The sequence below is a fragment of the Haematobia irritans genome, chromosome 4, assembly GCF_050003625.1.
Source record: "Haematobia irritans isolate KBUSLIRL chromosome 4, ASM5000362v1, whole genome shotgun sequence".
NCBI lineage: Eukaryota > Metazoa > Arthropoda > Insecta > Diptera > Muscidae > Haematobia > Haematobia irritans.
Genome location: NC_134400.1, coordinates 165,019,004 through 165,037,079, shown reverse-complemented (window position 1 = coordinate 165,037,079; position 18,076 = coordinate 165,019,004). Strand labels below are relative to the sequence as shown.

The following is an 18,076-nucleotide window of genomic DNA, read 5'->3' as shown; positions in this document are numbered from 1 at the left end:
TTCTTCGACTATTTCAATTCAAACAATTTAATTGATTTTAAGTGTAAAACTCAATTAATTTTTTTAATTGCTTTCCTAAGTAAACTTCAGGTACTTTGTTGATTGATTTAATTTAAATTTAATTATTTCACCTTTAAAATTAAATAATTTTCTTGTAATTTTATTAGAATGCATATGATATAGCACTTTGTTATATGTTTCCCTTTGAAAATTTCTTTAGATTTGAGTCAAAATTTAATGAATCCTGAATTTCAATTGTATTTTGAATTTGAATTAAAAATGTTAATTGGGCTAATTAAAAATTAAAAATGTAAAACTTTCCAATAATTTTCTTAATTGACTTTTTTATACCCTCCGCCATAGGATGGGGGTATATTATCATTGTCATTCCGTTTGTAACACATCGAAATATTGGTCTAAGACCCCATAAAGTATATATATTCTGGGTCGTGGTGAAATTCTGAGTCCGTCCGTCTGTGGAAATCACACTAACTTCCGAACGAAACAAGCTATCGACGTGAAACTTGGCACAAGTAGTTGTTATTGATGTAGGTCGGATGCTATTGCAAATGGGACCTATCGGACCAAGTTTACGTATAGCCTCCATATATAGCCTCCATATAAACCGATCCCCAGATTTGATCTCCGGAGCCTCTTGGAGTAGTAAATTTCATCCGATCCGATGGAAATTTGGTACGTGGTGTTAGTATAGGGTCTCTAACAACCATGCAAAAATTGTTCATATCGGTCCATAAATATATATATATAGACCCCATGTAAACCGATCCCCAGATTTGACCTTAGGAGCCTCTTGCAAAATACATCCGATTCAGTTGAAATTTGGTATGTGGTGTTAGTATATGGTCTCTAATAAGCATACAAAAATTGGTCCATATTGGTCCATAATTATATAGAGTCCCCATATAAACCGATACCCAGATTTGACCTCCGGAGCCTCTTGGAGGAGCAAAATACATCCGATCCGGTTGAAATTTGGTATGTGGTCTTAGTATATTGTCTCTAATAAGCATGCAAAAATTGGTCCATATCGGTCCATATATATATATATATATATATATATATATATATATATATATATATATATATATATATATATATATATATATATATATATATATATATTATATATATATATATATATATATATATATATATATATATATATATATATATATATATATATATATATATATATATATATATATATATATATATATATATATATATATATATATATATATATATATAATATATATATATATATATATATATATATATATATATATATATATATATATATATATATATATATATAGCCCCATATAAACCGATCCCCAGATTTGAACTCCGGACCCTCTTGGAGGAGCAAAATACATCCGATCCCGTTGAAATTTGGCACGTGTTATTAGTATAAAATCTCTAACAACCATGCAAAAATTTATCCATATTGGTCCATAATTATATAGAGTCCCCACATAGTCGGATCCCCAGAATTGATCTCCGCAGCCTCTTTTAGGAGCAAATTTCATCCGATCCGGTTGAAATTTGGCACGTGTTGTTAGTATATAGTCTCTAACAACTGACAAATTAGTCCATATCGGTCCATAGTTATATATAGACCCCATATCAACCGATCCCCAGCTAACAACCATGCCAAACGTGGTCCAAATCGGTCTTTAGTTATATATAGCCCCAGATAATCCGATCCTCAATCACATAAAAATTTGTCCATATCGGTTCATTAGTATATTGCCCCCGTATAAACCGATCCCCATGTTTCAATTCTGGCTCTTTACTTACCGCGCAAAGTTCATATCGGATTGTAATTATTTGTAAACTCCCTATATATACCGGTCAAGAATTGAATTATGTACGTATTTAATCTGCTTTTTATACCCTTCACCAGTACTGTGGTACAGGGTAGTTATAATAAGTTTGTGCATTTGTATGTAACGCCAACAAGGAAAAGTCTGAGACCCATCGCTTAGTATACGGATCGGCTTAGAATTATATTCTGAGTCGATTTAGCGATGTCCGTCTGTCTGTCCGTCCGTCTGTCTGTATATGTAATTTTGTGTACAAAGTACAGCTCGCAGTTTAAGTCCGATCGTCCTCAAATGTGGCACATAGTTTTACATTGGCTCAGAGACAATCGCTATTGATTTTGAAAAAATCGGTTCAGATTTAGATATAGCTGCCATATATATTTATCACCGATCTGGCCATAATTGACGTATTTATCAACGTATTTTCTCAAAATTTCGGGCAGCCAAATATTTTGGGGCTTTCGTAAAATATTCAATATATCTGCTAAATCGCTTCAGATTTAGATATAGATCCCATATATATCTTTCGTCCGATTTGAACTTATAGCGCCAAAAAGCCAGAGTTTTGTCCTGATTTGCTTCAACTTTTGCACACGAAGTACCTTTAAGAGTATCGTTCAGTGTGCTAAATTTGGTTAAAATCAGTTCAGATTTAGATATAGCTCCCATATAAAGGGTGATTCTTTTGAGGTTAGGATTTTCATGCATTAGTATTTGACAGATCACGTGGGATTTCAGACATGGTGTCAAAGAGAAAGATGCTCAGTATGCTTTGACATTTCATCATGAATAGACTTACTAACGAGCAACGCTTGCAAATCATTGAATTTTATTACCAAAATCAGTGGCAGAAAATCCGCTTTTTTATCGACAAATTTTGTTCAGCGATGAGGCTCATTTCTGGTTGAATGGCTACGTAAATAAGCAAAATTGCCGCATTTGGAGTGAAGAGCAACCAGAAGCCGTTCAAGAACTGCCCATGCATCCCGAAAAATGCACTGTTTGGTGTGGTTTGTACGCTGGTGGAATCATTGGACCGTATTTTTTCAAAGATGCTGTTGGACGCAACGTTACGGTGAATGGCGATCGCTATCGTTCGATGCTAACAAACTTTTTGTTGCCAAAAATGGAAGAACTGAACTTGGTTGACATGTGGTTTCAACAAGATGGCGCTACATGCCACACAGCTCGCGATTCTATGGCCATTTTGAGGGAAAACTTCGGAGAACAATTCATCTCAAGAAATGGACCGGTAAGTTGGCCACCAAGATCATGCGATTTGACGCCTTTAGACTATTTTTTGTGGGGCTACGTCAAGTCTAAAGTCTACATAAATAAGCCAGCAACTATTCCAGCTTTGGAAGACAACATTTCCGAAGAAATTCGGGCTATTCCGGCCGAAATGCTCGAAAAAGTTGCCCAAAATTGGACTTTCCGAATGGACCACCTAAGACGCAGCCGCGGTCAACATTTAAATGAAATTATCTTCAAAAAGTAAATGTCATGGACCAATCTAACGTTTCAAATAAAGAACCGATGAGATTTTGCAAATTTTATGCGTTTTTTTTAAAAAAAGTTATCAAGCTCTTAACAAATCACCCTATATTTTAATTAATTGTATCTGTCACTTTTTTAATTGACTACGTTTTTAGTTTTTTTCTTTTCTGTGCAAATATTAACTAAGTTTTGTCTTTAATTTGTCCCCCTTTTTGATTTATTTAGGCTGCTGTTTTGGCTCTTTCATTGATTTTGGTTGTAGCTTTGGGAAGCTTCTATAGTGGAACACCAGCTGAGATTTTTAAGACTGCTGCTGAACGGGATCGTTTGGAATTTTTCAAGTATGTTGTTTGCATTTTAATTTAAATTTGGCATAAGTAGAGAACAAATTGTCTTGACTTCTTTAAAAAAATTAATTGATCGAATTATTATTATTATTATTTTTTGGAAATTGTTTCAATCACGGAAGTGAAGAAATAATTAAAAAATTAGAAAAAAAAATACCTGAAGCCATTAAAATATAAATAGATTTAACTAATTTGAGTGATTTATTATTTTGTTTTCATTAAAAAATTTAATTCGTTTTTATTGGTTTATATAAAAGGGTGTCTATACACACAAAAACAAGTTTACTTGGATCCAAAGATTTTGAACTTCCCTTAAGGATTTTGCTATTGATTCCGAGCCAAAAATACGGCTTCTTTAAAATAAAGACATTTTTAGCAACCTATATGGCTTTAAATCTAATTTTAATAAAAATAAAATTAGGATACAGATTGCATTTATGACATTTTCATTCTATTTTCTCGGTGTATGTATAAGGCTATTCACCTACAAACAAATGCCAGTTTAAAAATCCAAATTATAAAGGATGCTTCAAAGTGAAAAATGTTTTCTTAGTTCAAAAAAAAAAAAAAAAAAACTTTAAACCAAAGATACTAAATCCTCAAAATAAGTCTTAGCCTATATTTGAAGCGTTTTTATCTTAAATCTAACGATTTAATATTTCAATTAATTTAGGGATTATTTCTTTAAATCAAAAATGTGTTTCTTTATTTTACGGAAAATTTGCCTTAGTTCAAAGACATGCAACTTAAACGGGACGCAAATTCCAAAATTTGTGTCCTAAGTTTAATAATTTTTTTTGAAGCAAAGATTATAAACTTTATTTTAATTACAATTTCATTATTTTAAAGAAATTTATCCTTAGTATTTTGTAAATTGTGCAGTTTAATTTTAGGTTGCGTAATCTTTCATATATGATGTAAATATTTTTAGTATACCAATTTAATTTGGGTTTTTGGCCCATAATTGCTAACTTTTGTATAAGACTAGAGTACTATATTATTTGCATTTTAATTTAAATTTGGCATAAGTAGAGAACAAATTGTCTTGACTTCTTTAAAAAAATTAATTGATCGAATTATTATTATTATTATTATTTTTGGAAATTGTTTCATTCACGGAAGTGAAGAAATAATTAAAAAATTAGAAAAAAAAAATACCTGAAGCCATTAAAATATAAATAGATTTAACTAATTTGAGTTAATTATTTTTTTTTCATAAAAAAAAAAAATAATTCGTTTTTATCGGTTTATATAAAAAGGTGTCTATACACACATACAAAAAGTTTACTTGAATCCAAAGATTTTGAACTTCCTTTAAGGATTTTGCTATTGATTCCGAGCCAAAGATACGGCTTCTTTAAAATAAAGACATTTTTAACAACCTATATGGCTTTAAATCTAATTTTAATAAAATTAAAATTAGGATACAGATTTCATTTATGAAATTTTCATTCTATTTTCTCGGTGTATGTATAAGGATATTCACCTACAAACAAATGCCAGTTTAAAAATCAAAATTACTTCAAGGATACTTCAAAGTGAAAAATGTTTTCTTAGTTCCAAAAAAAAAAACTTTAAACCAAAGATACTAAATCCTCAAAATAAGTCTTAGCCTATATTTGAAGCGTTTTTATCTTAAATCTAACGATTTAATATTTCAATTAATTTAGGGATTATTTCTTTAAATCAAAAATGTGTTTCTTTATTTTACGGAAAATTTGCCTTAGTTCAAAGACATGCAACTTAAACGGGACTTAGCGGGACGCAAATTCCAAAATTTGTGTCCTAAGTTTAATAAATTTTTTTAAATTGTGCAGTTTAATTTTAGGTTGCGTAATCTTTCATATATGATGTAAATATTTTTAGTATACCAATTTAATTTGGGTTTTTGGCCCAAAATTGCCAACTTTTGTATAATACTAGAGAACTAATATAATCATCCATGGTTCTTAGATTAATGCCTAGCAAATAAGCTCTTTTTCGGTCCAGACAGGAAAAAACAAAATATTTGTTATATTTGATTTCAGTAATTTCCAAAAACATAAATTCCCAAGAAACTTCCTTGATAGAATATTAATCGATTATTTTGTTCTTTCCATTATTCCAGCTTCAACATGGATCCAACAACACGTCACACTGTTTGGTCTGTAGTCATTGGTGGCTTCTTCTATTGGACTTCGTTGTTCTGCACCAATCAGGCTTCGGTACAGAAATGTATGTCATTGAAATCGTTGAAATTGGCTCGCATAGCCTTGGGTTTTGCTATTTTGGGTTTGGTGGTTGTATTCCTGCTAAACTTCTACACCGGTCTAATGGTCTTCAATCATTATGCTGATTGTGATCCTTTGACAGCTGGACGCATAACAGCCACGGATCAGCTATTGCCCTATTACATTATAAGTACATATGAGCATATCTATACCATGGCTGGTATATTTGTGGCGGGTATTTTTGCAGCAAGTTTGGGGTAAGTTTTACATTTTCTATGCATAGAGGGATTTCTTGATCTGAGACTAATATCTTTCCAATTTTCTTCCCTTGCAGAACTGTTGCGTCTGCCTTGAATTCATTGTCGGCTGTGACTTGTGAAGATTTATTGGTGAATGGATTGAATATTAAGATCTCACCCGATAAGGGTGCCCTTTATGCCAAATGGATGTCTTTGGGCTATGGTCTCTTGTCCTTTGGTTTGGTCTTTATTGTGGAGCATTTGGGTGGAGTCCTACAGGCCACCTTGACTCTGAATGGCTTAATTGGTGGTGTTACTTTGGGTCTTTTCGTTTTGGGAATTGCATTCAAGAATGCCAATAGCAAAGGTGCTTTCTATGGTGGTATCTCGTCTCTGGTGATTGTGATATTCATTGGCGTTGTAGCTCAAATCTCCAATGTTGATCCAGAAGATTTACCTTTATCTGTGGAAAACTGTGATTGTTTTGTTAATGCTACGGAAACCTTGATATCGTCAGCGTTACGGCGTGAAGCTGTTGGAACAGTAGAAAGTGGCTTTACGTAAGTAATCAATCATTCTTCTGTAAAGAAAATTCTATAACAAAAAAGCAAACGTTCCTACTTTCCCGGATTTATAGTGCTTATTGCTGACATCCTCGAAAGTCACTCCTAGGTTAAGTTAGGTGGCAGCCCGATGTATCAGGCTCACATAAACTATTCAGTCCATTGTGATACCACATTGGTGAACTTCTCTCTTATCACTGAGTGCTGCCCGATTCCATGTTAAGCTCAATGACAAGGGACCTCTTTTTATAGCCGAGTCCGAACGGCGTTCCACATTGCACTTAAACCACTTAGAGAAACTTTGATACCCTCAGAAATGTCACCAGCATTATTGAGGTGGGATAATCCACCGCTGAAAAACTTTTTGGTGTTCGTTCGAAGCAGGAATCGAATGTGTATGGAAGGCGGGCATGCTAACCAATGCACCACGGTGGAACCGTCCTGACATATGCGCCTTGCAGACTATAAGTTTATCCGGACGACAGTGGCCATGTCGAACATATCCCATATATTTGCCACATTATAAGTTAAGTCCGAAGGCATAATCGATACTGCTGCATGCTTATGGGATCGATAACACAATTACCGATTATTTAGTCATCAACGAATTGTCGTATCGATGGAACATACTGTAAGATTCTTTACAAACACAGACGTTCCGTCCGGAAAAGCTTGTAGTCTGTAAGATGCATTACTCGGTTGCCACTATGGCAACCCATTATTCCACACTCTCTTAGACATTTAGTCCTTTGTAATGCCTTAGTGGTGAACTCCTCTCGTATCACTGAGTGCTGTCCGATTCCAGGTTTAGCTCAATGACAAGTGTCCACCCGTGTCGCCACTTAGAGAAGCTTTGAAATACCAGCATTACTGAGAGGGAATAGGTTCAGCTAAAAAACTTTTTGCTATTCGGTCAAACTGGGATTGTACCCATGATCCAAGGCGATCATAATAGCCATTGCATCACGACGGCTCCCTGTTACTCTGTATCCAGATCCAAGAACTCTACGATTAAGAAGGAACAAGGAAGTTGTAGTTCAACTGTGGTTAGGTTAGGTATAGTGGCAACCCAATAATTCAGGCTCACTTAGACTATTCCGTCCATTGTGATACCACAGTGGTGATCTTGATCATGCTAATGCATCTCCTACTTATTCGGAATTTATAGCTGCGTATATGACCTACGAACTTTTCACCTTTTCAAAGAGTGCCGTCCAATTATATATTAAGCACAATGATAAGGCACCTCATTTTTATAGCTGAGTGCGAAAGGTGTGTTACACTGTATGTATATTATAACAGTATCCCACCTGAGTCTTTTTCATTTGCAGAGGTTTGGAACTCAGTTTCCTAGTTTTGGGATCGACAGAGTTATTTGGACGGGTTTCGTAACAACAAATCCCACTGCTTCTGCAAGGAAATTGTCTCATTGGCTCAGGTGGTTAACCATATGTTTCGCTTGTGAAATTTTAGCAAGCGCATTATAGACATTAGCGCTGTGCGACATATGACTCTCCTTGTAGGTCGAACTTTGCACAAATATTCACATCAAAGTCATGTTGCCAAAGGTAACTGAAGTTCTGCAGGAACTAACAGAATTCGTTTTTAGTGCCTTGATTCATTTGCGCTTTTGATGGTGCCTGCAATTTCGGCGGAGGGTATTTCGTTGTTGCTCTTCCATTCTCCACATACACAGTACATTACCGGTTTACAAACTTCGTGCACCTCTTCAGATCAGTCAGCGTCATGTTAAAGGGACCAGAAGAGCGGTCCTTATGTCTGTGTGGTTCTAGATTCAGTTCTTTGATTCTCCGATAAAAAGAGTTCGTTGTTCTCTGATGCTTCGAAGTTTGGCCCACACATCGGGAAATATCGGGCTATACCTAAACAATCTCCATGGTATGTTGAGGCGTGTTATTGTTACGGAAATCACGAGGGGGATTACAACCTTCGAGATTGTCTCTGTTTCTGATTCTGGTTGGGCTCCACAAATTACAGTGGCGTAACCATGTGTTTCACTGTTGTCCATCGACTCTCTTATTGATCTTCCAATTCATTTGCCTTTACAGTGTCCCCCATAATGGGTTCAATGGGAATTTTCTTCTATTCATCGACCTTCATTGCTTTTCTGTTTCGTTTGAGAGATCTTTAACATTGCTCCACATCTTCTCTTTAACTGAGGCTATGTTACTTTGCTTTACATACCTTAAACACAAGTTTCTCTTGTGATCGGCTATTATGCTCGCTTGCAAGTTCCAAGGATCCTATAGGAAGGTTTGGCTCAACAGCTCTCGCTGGTGTTCGTCGACTCTCATATTGATCTCCAAACTCAATTGTCTTAACAGTGTCCCTCAAAAGGACCTCCAGAGGTTTAATGTGCTTTGCTTCTATTCATCGACCCTCATTGCCCTCATACTTGGTTTCTCTAATCATGCGTTGTTTCTCATGTGATTATCGAATATTTTATAGATCTGATGATGAAGTTCTCTGGTTCTGGGATTAGTGATACTTGGACGAATCGTATCCACGAGTCCATTTGATGAGCTCGTGGAGTCCAATTGGGAAAGCGGTCTATATGGGTGCTATATTAAAACATGGACCAATATATACCAAATATGACATAACTCTTAACGACTTTAAAATAAAGGGTGGTTAAAATTTCAAAGGCTGATGTTGATTTTGAATAAAACACAAACTATTAAGGAAATTATTGTAATTTTATTTTATTATGATATTTTGGTATTACTCAATTATGTATGGAACAAAATATCGGCCAAATGGGCGCCGCGACCTCGGTGGTACACCTTCATCCGATGGTCCAAGTTTTCGATGACGCTGAGGCATAATGGAGGTTCTATGCCGTTAATGTGCCGAATTATCTCATCCTTTAGCTCTTGAATTGTTGCTGGCTTATCGACGTACACCTTTTCTTTCAAATAACCCCAAAGAAAAAAGTCAAACGGTGTCAAATCACATGATCTTGGCGGCCAATTGACATCGCCATTACGTGAGATAACACGTCCATTGAATTTGTTGCGCAAAAGAGCCATTATTTCGTTAGCTGTGTGGCAAGTGGCACCGTCCTGCTGAAACTACATATCGTCCACATCCATATCTTCCAATTCGGGCCATAAAAAGTTCGTTATCATCTCATGATAGCGAACACCATTCACAGTAACTGCCTGACCGGCCTCATTTTGGAAAAAATACGGCCCGAGGATGCCGCCAGCCCATAAACCGCATCAAACAGTCACTCTTTGTGGGTACATTGGTTTTTCGACAATCACTCTTCGATTCTCATTCGTCCAAATGCGGCAATTCTGTTTATTGACGAATCCACTGAGGTGAAAATGTGCCTCATCACTGAAGATGATTTTCTTCGAAAATTGATAATCCACTGTTGCCATTTCTTGGAACCATTCTGCCCATGCACGACGTCCATGTCAAATAAAATTCGGAAAAAAACTTGGCTCTTTATCTCTTGATTTTAAGTGTCAAGCAACTCGGATGTAAATTGCGGCTGCCCTCAAAGAAATCAAATCGGCAGATCGGTAGTGGGTATAAAAACTATAGCGAAATTAGGGAGCCACCGTGGTACAATGGTTAGCATGCCCTCCTTGCATATCGTGGGTGATCCACCAAAAAGTTTTTCAGCGATGGATTATCCCCTCTCAGTAATGCTGGGCACATTTCTGAGTGTTTCAAAGCTAAATGGTTTCACTACAATGTGGTACGCCGTTCGGACTCGGCTATAAAAAGTAGATCCCTTGTCATTGAGCTAAACATAGAATCGGACAGCACTCAGTGATAAGAGAGAAGTTAACCACTGTGGTATCACAATATACTGAATAGTCTAAGTGAGCCTGAAATATGGGGTTGCCTCTATATCTACCCCAACCTAGCGAAATTCTCAATTTTTTCACTAATTTTTATACAGTTGTAAACTTTTTTCAATTTCTTTGAATGTAAATATTTGTTGGTGAAATGAAGCTTAAAACATCACCTTGCCAACTCCGTATGGTATGGCAAAATGTGATTGGCAACACATGAGTAAGGCGACTCCAACGACATCTTTTGACAAAACGACATCTATTGGCTTTTTCGATTACTCAATAATAACTCCGTTGGAGAACCCGATAATTTTTGATAATTATCACTCAGTGATAAGAGAGAAGTTAACCACTATGGTATCACAATATACTGAATAGTCTAAGTGAGCCTGAAATATAGGGTTGCCACTATATCTAACCCAACCTAGCGAAATTCTCCATTTTTTTCACTAATTTTTATACAGTTGTAAACATTTTTCAATTTCTTTGAATGTAAATATTTGTTTGTGAAATGAAGCTTAAAACATCACCTTGCCAACTCCGTATGGTATGGCAAAATGTGATTGGCAACACAGGAGTAAGGCGACTCCAACGACATCTATTGACAAAATGACATCTATTGGCTTTTTCGATTACTCAATAATAACTCCGTTCGAGAACCCGATAATTTTTGATAATTATCACTAATTTTTACTGGCAGTCGTTCGTTTAAACCGAAAAGCCGGCAAAAGAGAGGCAGCGAGAGACTACATTTGACAGTTTTCAGATATTGAAATTGCAAGTTTTTGCTAGAACTTTTCCCTCAGTATAATCTTGCGAACCAGAGAGTAGCAAATACAAGAGAACGAAACTGTAACGCGAAACTACGTCAGTAGGTGGCAGTCATGAGAAACATTTCTCTAAAATTATGCTATTTTTGTCGGCGTTCCTCTCAAATATCATACAGTTTGCGTCGTGGTTCTTTGCCGGCTTTACGAAACTTAAGGAAATAGGATTTAGAACCTACTTTGTAATAACCAATATTTTTTTTATCAATGTATTCATTCTGTTAAATTTTTGGCAGATAATTTGAAATTATAACTGCCGATCAGTGATGCCAATTTGGTGCTTTTAGCACCACATTTAGTGCTTTTTGATTTCTAAAAAGCACCAAATTGCCTTTTTGGTGCCTTTTCAAAAAAAAGCACAAACTTTGTGGTTTCTAGCATTTTCATTTACTGCTTTTGGTGCTTTTTCATTTTGAACAGTATTAAGTTTAATTTATACAAAAATTAGGATTAGACGTTCAGGAGCTTAAGAAACTCAACTTTATTGCCAAATATAGAATTTGATTGTTATGAAGGTGGTATTGATTATTTTAATTAATGTTGTTATTGAGGGTATTCTGTAGAAAAGTCTAGCGACGAGTGCTGAATTTTGGAACTTGATAAAGATGTCATTAAAAACGTTTGTATTAAATTCACAAAGGCACGCACAACTGAAATAAGCAATAGACTCCTTCCATATATTAATATTTTGAAAGTTGAAAGATATTACTGATCAAACTGAATTGAATGAAAGCATTAAAACTGATCAAGGTGTATACTTGAACAGCGGTTCATAACCTCATAATATTACAAATTCAATACACAAACGTTCTATAATACATCTTCGGAAGTTTTTTTTAGTAGAGCATTTTCGATTTTGGTTGGAAGTGGTATGTTAGAATTTATAATACATTTTTGGTGCTTTTTGGCCTTGGGGAGTTGGCAACACTGCTGCCGATGTTTCCATAACTAATTTATGAAAGCAGCGCTTCGACCGCAGCACCAGTGATACCAAAAGCTGCGGCATCTATACGGTTGGCATTTGTTTTCTTTGCAGAAGAGAACTTTTCGTCCTCTTGTATTTCCTACTCTCTGTTGCAAACCAAAGATAATTGAGAAGAAGATGCAGTCTTGTCATAGCAAAACTTAAGCACCAGAGGACTCTGCCAACAAAATATCATAAAGTTTGCGTCGACGTGTCTCTCAAATGTACTGCCGTTTGCGTCGGAAAATATCATAACATTTGTGTTTTTCATAAATTTCTGAATAAAAACCCACAAAAGCAGTACCAAAACGATTGTAGAAAATTAAAATAAAACGTATGTGTATTTTAAAGCAAATACTCATTATGGTTTTATGTGAATATTGCCGTTTAAATTTATTCTAGGGCAGAGCTGCTTTGGAAAAAATTGACTAATAAAACAATTTTTTCTCATAGCCCTCTACACCATGACATTTGTCTTCTCTTGATAAGAGCACAATTCTCAATCTTGTTATACTCAATTATCTTTGTGCAAACTATAGCATACGTTGCCAGCTGATTGTTGATAACAATGTACATGTTCCTCAACTACAATTGGAAGTTAAAAAAGGATTCGTTTTTAATATTTTAGAGGTTGAAAGTTTGAAGAAGCAAATAGTTACAGGATATTGTCGCGTACTTTTCTGCAATTTTAAGCAAAGAGAGTAAAATACACACTTACTCTCTTCCTAGTTTTTACTGGATATGTTTTACTGGACAAGTACGCGAACAGACCTAATACAAGCAAATTGGTTTTGTTTCCTTTTTTCTGGCAAAATTAACTAATTTCAATTTATTTTCTTTGCAATTACAGAGATTGGCCCATCTTCAAACTTAGCTATATGTGGTATTCCATGATTGGCTGTCTCTTGACCCTTGCCTTGGGCATTATCATCTCGGCTATAGTGAATGCAGTTCAAAAGCATCGAGTTTTGAAAATTAACTCTAGCAAAACAACGAATAATATGAAAATGCATCAGGATACCAATATACCAAAGCCGAACAACTTTAAAAACACTACCCATAGTCCAGATATGATGGTTGTTTCCTCGATGGAGGCCAGTGATGGTGGTCATGTCAATCATGCTATCAATTTGGGCGATGAAGAATGATTTAGTCACAACTACACTTTGATGCCTGCACCACTATAACCAAGCCTAAGCTAAAAAGAATTTAGTCGATTATGATCAGATGTGAATTCTGATCGATCCACATATAGATATATTCCTTTGAGTTTTACCTATATACCTCCAATGTAGATTCTTAAACGCCCACACCAAATTATGTGGGCATGAGCCCAAGCCCACCAAGTATTTATTTTATGTACAAATTACCTCTTAGTATGTAGTTCGACGTGAGGTTTTTATATCCTTCAAAGATAGTGATTACGTCTAGAGTCCTTTCCTTAGCTAGTGTTTAATCCTTACAAATCCAAAAAGGAAAAATCCTTAGACAGTGATATAGACGCAACCTTAATTTAGCCTTAAGTTTTATGCATAATTCTCACAATTACCATGTAACCATAATGTACTCGTATTCCTACAATTTGATTGTTTTTTTTTAGTAGTCGTGTAATATCTATGCACCAGTATTCTTTTTCTCTATACTTTTTTTATAAAACCAATTTGATATTGTCTTAATTTTAAACGAAAGCATGAGTGACATTAAGTTGCGTTTAAAATGTTGACATATGGGTTTTCTGTTGTTTTAGAAAATTACGAATAATGTTTTATTTCGAAATGAAAAAAAAAACATCTTAAATGCATGCAATTGTAGACCAATAAATGATTATTTAAAAAAAAAAACTCGAGTTAGTCTCTTTTAATTTTATCTGTAAGTGAGATCAGGCAGCAGAAACTCAACTAAATTTGGATGCTAACAGGTTGGCTGATAAGTCCCCGGTCTGACACATAGATTGCGTCGCTAGTATTAAATGCATATTATTTTTATATAGTACCAACCTTCAAATGATTCGTGTCAAAATTTGACGTCTGTAAGTCAATTAGTTTGTGAGATAGAGCGTCTTTTGTGAAGCAACTTTTGTTATTGTGAAAAAATGGAAAAAAGGAATTTCGTGTTTTCATAAAATACTGTTTTCTGAAGGGGAAAAAATACGGTGGAAGCAAAAACTTGGCTTGATAATGACTCTGCCCCAGGGAAACCAACAATAATTGATTGGTACGCAAAATTCAAGCGTGCACCCAGAGAAGGAATATGATCACCTCAAACATGTTTTAAGAGCAAAATGTTATTTTTGGGTGGTGACCATGTAACATGGTTTTCGCAACCATGTTATTTTCTCTGAAATCATGTATCTGATTTCGGCAAGCAGGTTATATTTGACGAGAAAATAACATTTTAGAGACAAACATGTTACATGGTCACCATACAAAAATAACATTTTGCTCTTGAAACATATTTGAGGTGATCATATTCCTTCTCTGCGCGTGGTGAAATGAGCACGGAGGACGGTGAACGCAGTGGACGCCCGAAAAAGGTGGTTACCGACGAAAACATAAAAAAATCCACAAAATGATTTTGAATGACCGTAAAATGAAGTTGATCGAGATAGCAGAGGCCTTAAAGATATCAAAGGAACGTGTTTGTCATATCATTCATCAATATATGGATATGCGGAAGCTCTGTGCCGCGCGAGCTCACATTTGACCAAAAACAACAACGTGTTGATGATTCTGAGCGGTGTTTGCAGCTGTTAACTCGTAATACACCCGAGTTTTTCCGTCGATATGTGACAATGGATGAAACATGGCTCCATCACTACACTCCTGAGTCCAATCGACAGTCGGCTGAGTGGACAGCGACCGGTGAACCGTCTCCGAAGCGTGGAAAGACTCAAAAGTCCGCTGGCAAAGTAATGGCCTCTGTTTTTTGGGATGCGCATGGAATAATTTTTATCAATTATCTTGAGAAGGGAAAAACCATCAACAGTGAATGTTATATGGCGTTATTGGAGCGTTTGAAGGTCGAAATCGCGGCAAAACGGCCCCATATGAATAAGAAAAAAGTGTTGTTCCACCAAGACAACGCACCGTGCCACAAGTCATTGAGAACGATGCCAAAAATTCATGAATTGGGCTTCGAATTGCTTCCCCACCCACCGTATTCTCCAGATCTGGCCCCCAGCGACTTTTTTTTGTTCTCAGACCTACAAAGGATGCTCGCAGGGAACAAATTTGGCTGCAATGAAGAGGTGATCGCCGAAACTGAGGCCTATTTTGAGGCAAAACCGAAGGACTACTACCAAAATGGTATCAAAAAATTGGAAGGTCGTTATAATCGTTGTATCGCTCTTGAAGGGAACTATGTTGAATAATAAAAACGAATTTTGACAAAAAAATGTGTTTTTCTTTGTAAGAGCGGGGACTTATCAGCCAACCTGTTATGGTCATTATACGATACACAGAAATTCAAAAACATTTATTTCGATATTTGAATTGCGAGGTATACTAACTTGCAATTGTAACCCTGGTTGCCACTCGAGCTGAATATATTGTACCAAACATTTTCCAAAAAATCTTATTTTGCAAAATTTTATTTCTATGGAAAATTTTATCAACATTTTATTTCCCTTCGTTTTGTTTTGTTATTGTTGGTTTTGTTCTTTAAGCATTGTTGTTGTTTTTTTATTTCAGCTTAAAACCATGCATTGACTAAACTACAAGTGTAGCTTAACCAACAGAGGAAAAGAATGTTTGTCAAATTTATTTGGGTAAAGCCCTATAGACTGCAAGATGGTTGGATGGACGCACGTTTCGGAATTACCACATTCCTCATCAGCATTCTCTACTTGCAGAAAAACTATTTTATTTTTATAGAAAATTTTCTCAAAATTTTATTTCTATAGAAAATTTTGTACAAATTTTATTTCTATAGAAATTTTTTTACAAATTTTATTTCTATAGAAAATTTTGTACAAATTTTATTTCTATAGAGAATTTTTAAACATTTTATATCTATAGAAAATTTTTGTCAAAATAATATTTTTATAAAAAAAATTTTCAATATTTTATTTCTATAGAAATTTTTGTCAAAATTTTAAGTCTATAGAAAAAACGTTTTATTTCTATTCAAAATTTTGTCAACAGTTTATTTCTATAGAAAATCTTGTCAATTTTTTTTTTTCAAAATTTTATTTCTATAAAAAATTTTGTCAATTTTTTTTTTCTTAGAAAATTTCGTCAAAATTTTATTTCTATAGAAAATTTTGTCAATAATTTTATTTTTATAGAAAATGTTCTCAAAATTTTATTTCTATAGCAAATTTTGTACAAATTTTATTTCTATAGAAAATTTTGTACAAATTTTATTTCTATAGAAAATTTTGTAAAAACTTTTTTTCTATAGAAAATTTTTGTCAAAATATTATTTTTATAAAAAAATTTGTCAAACTTTTATTTCCATAGAAAATTTGGTCAAAATTTTATTTTGACCAAATTTCTATTGAAAATTTTGTTAACATTTTATTTCTATAGAAAATCTTGTCAATTTTTTTTCTATAGATTTTTTCTCAAAATGTTATTTCTATAAAAAATTTTGTCAAATTTATTTTCTTAGAAAATTTCGTCAAATTTTTATTTCTATAAAAAATTTTGTCAACATTTTATTTCTATAGTAAATTTTGTCATAATTTTATTTTTATAGAAAAATTTCTCAAATTTTTATTTCTTTAGAAAATTTTGTACAAATTTAATTCTATAGAAAATTTTGTATACATTATTTTACTTCTAGAGAAAATTTTGTAAACAATTTATTTCTATAGAAAATTTTTGTCAAAATATTATTTTTATAAAAAAAATTTTTCAAAATTTTATTTCCATAGAAAATTTGGTCAAAATTTTATTCTATAGAATTTTGTCAAAATTTTTTATTTCTATAGAAAATTTTTTCAACATTTTATTTCTATAGAAAATTTTGTCAGAATTTTATTTGCCAGACATGTCATTACTAAGAGGGGCTAATCCACCGTTGAAAAACTCTTTCGGTGTTTGTTCGAAACTAGGATTGACGCTTGACCCTTTGTATGCAAGGCGAGCATGGTAACTATTGTACCACTGTGGCTCCAACTCCCGGAGTCTCTCAAAGAACCATGTGAAACTAGGTCCATATCGGTCCTTAGTTATATATAGCCTTCATATAAACCGATCACGAGATTTGACTACCTAATCCTCATGAAGGAGCAACTTCCATCCGATCCTTTTGAAATTTTGTGTGTGATATGCGTTCTAATAATCAGGCGAAAATAATGTAACAATTAGTTGGTAGAATTTTCTTTAATGCAATAGTTTTAGTTCACGTGAAATTCAATCTATAGACATAAAAGGGGGATATTTGTAAATGTAAAAATCAAGTGATTTTCAACTCGAAACCCGAACATAAACAATTACATGCTAAACAATAATTAGGGATGACAATTTTGGAAAACAGTAATTGATTTAATTGTGAAACACAGTGGTTTGTGTCTTTGTTAAATTCCAAATCACAATGGCGACATATTGTGAATGATTTTATCAAGGTGTTTATAAAGGGGAGAATTTCTCAATAGGTGGCGCTGTCCTATTTATTTACTACGGCCTGGTTATGCATCTAAAAATGTAACGTAGCTATATCATAACGGCAACGAATGATTTTTTGGTGATTAGCCCAATTGAAATAAGTATATACAGCAGTAAGTTCGGCCGGGCTGAGTCCTAAATAC

At 34.3% G+C, this 18,076-nt stretch overlaps 1 protein-coding gene across 1 annotated transcript in view; it reads left to right on the top strand.

The window, feature by feature from the left end:
- LOC142233478 (sodium-coupled monocarboxylate transporter 1) overlaps window positions 1-14,165 on the top strand; it is a 73,657-nt gene extending 59,492 nt beyond the window's left edge. Inside the window, exons 5-8 of the mRNA XM_075304417.1 lie at window positions 3,570-3,685; window positions 5,799-6,158; window positions 6,236-6,700; window positions 13,175-14,165. Coding sequence (XP_075160532.1) covers window positions 3,570-3,685; window positions 5,799-6,158; window positions 6,236-6,700; window positions 13,175-13,472 — 1,239 coding nt within the window. The 3' untranslated portion in view covers window positions 13,473-14,165. The remainder of the gene's footprint in view (window positions 1-3,569; window positions 3,686-5,798; window positions 6,159-6,235; window positions 6,701-13,174) is intronic.
- Window positions 14,166-18,076: the final 3,911 nt, after the last annotated feature.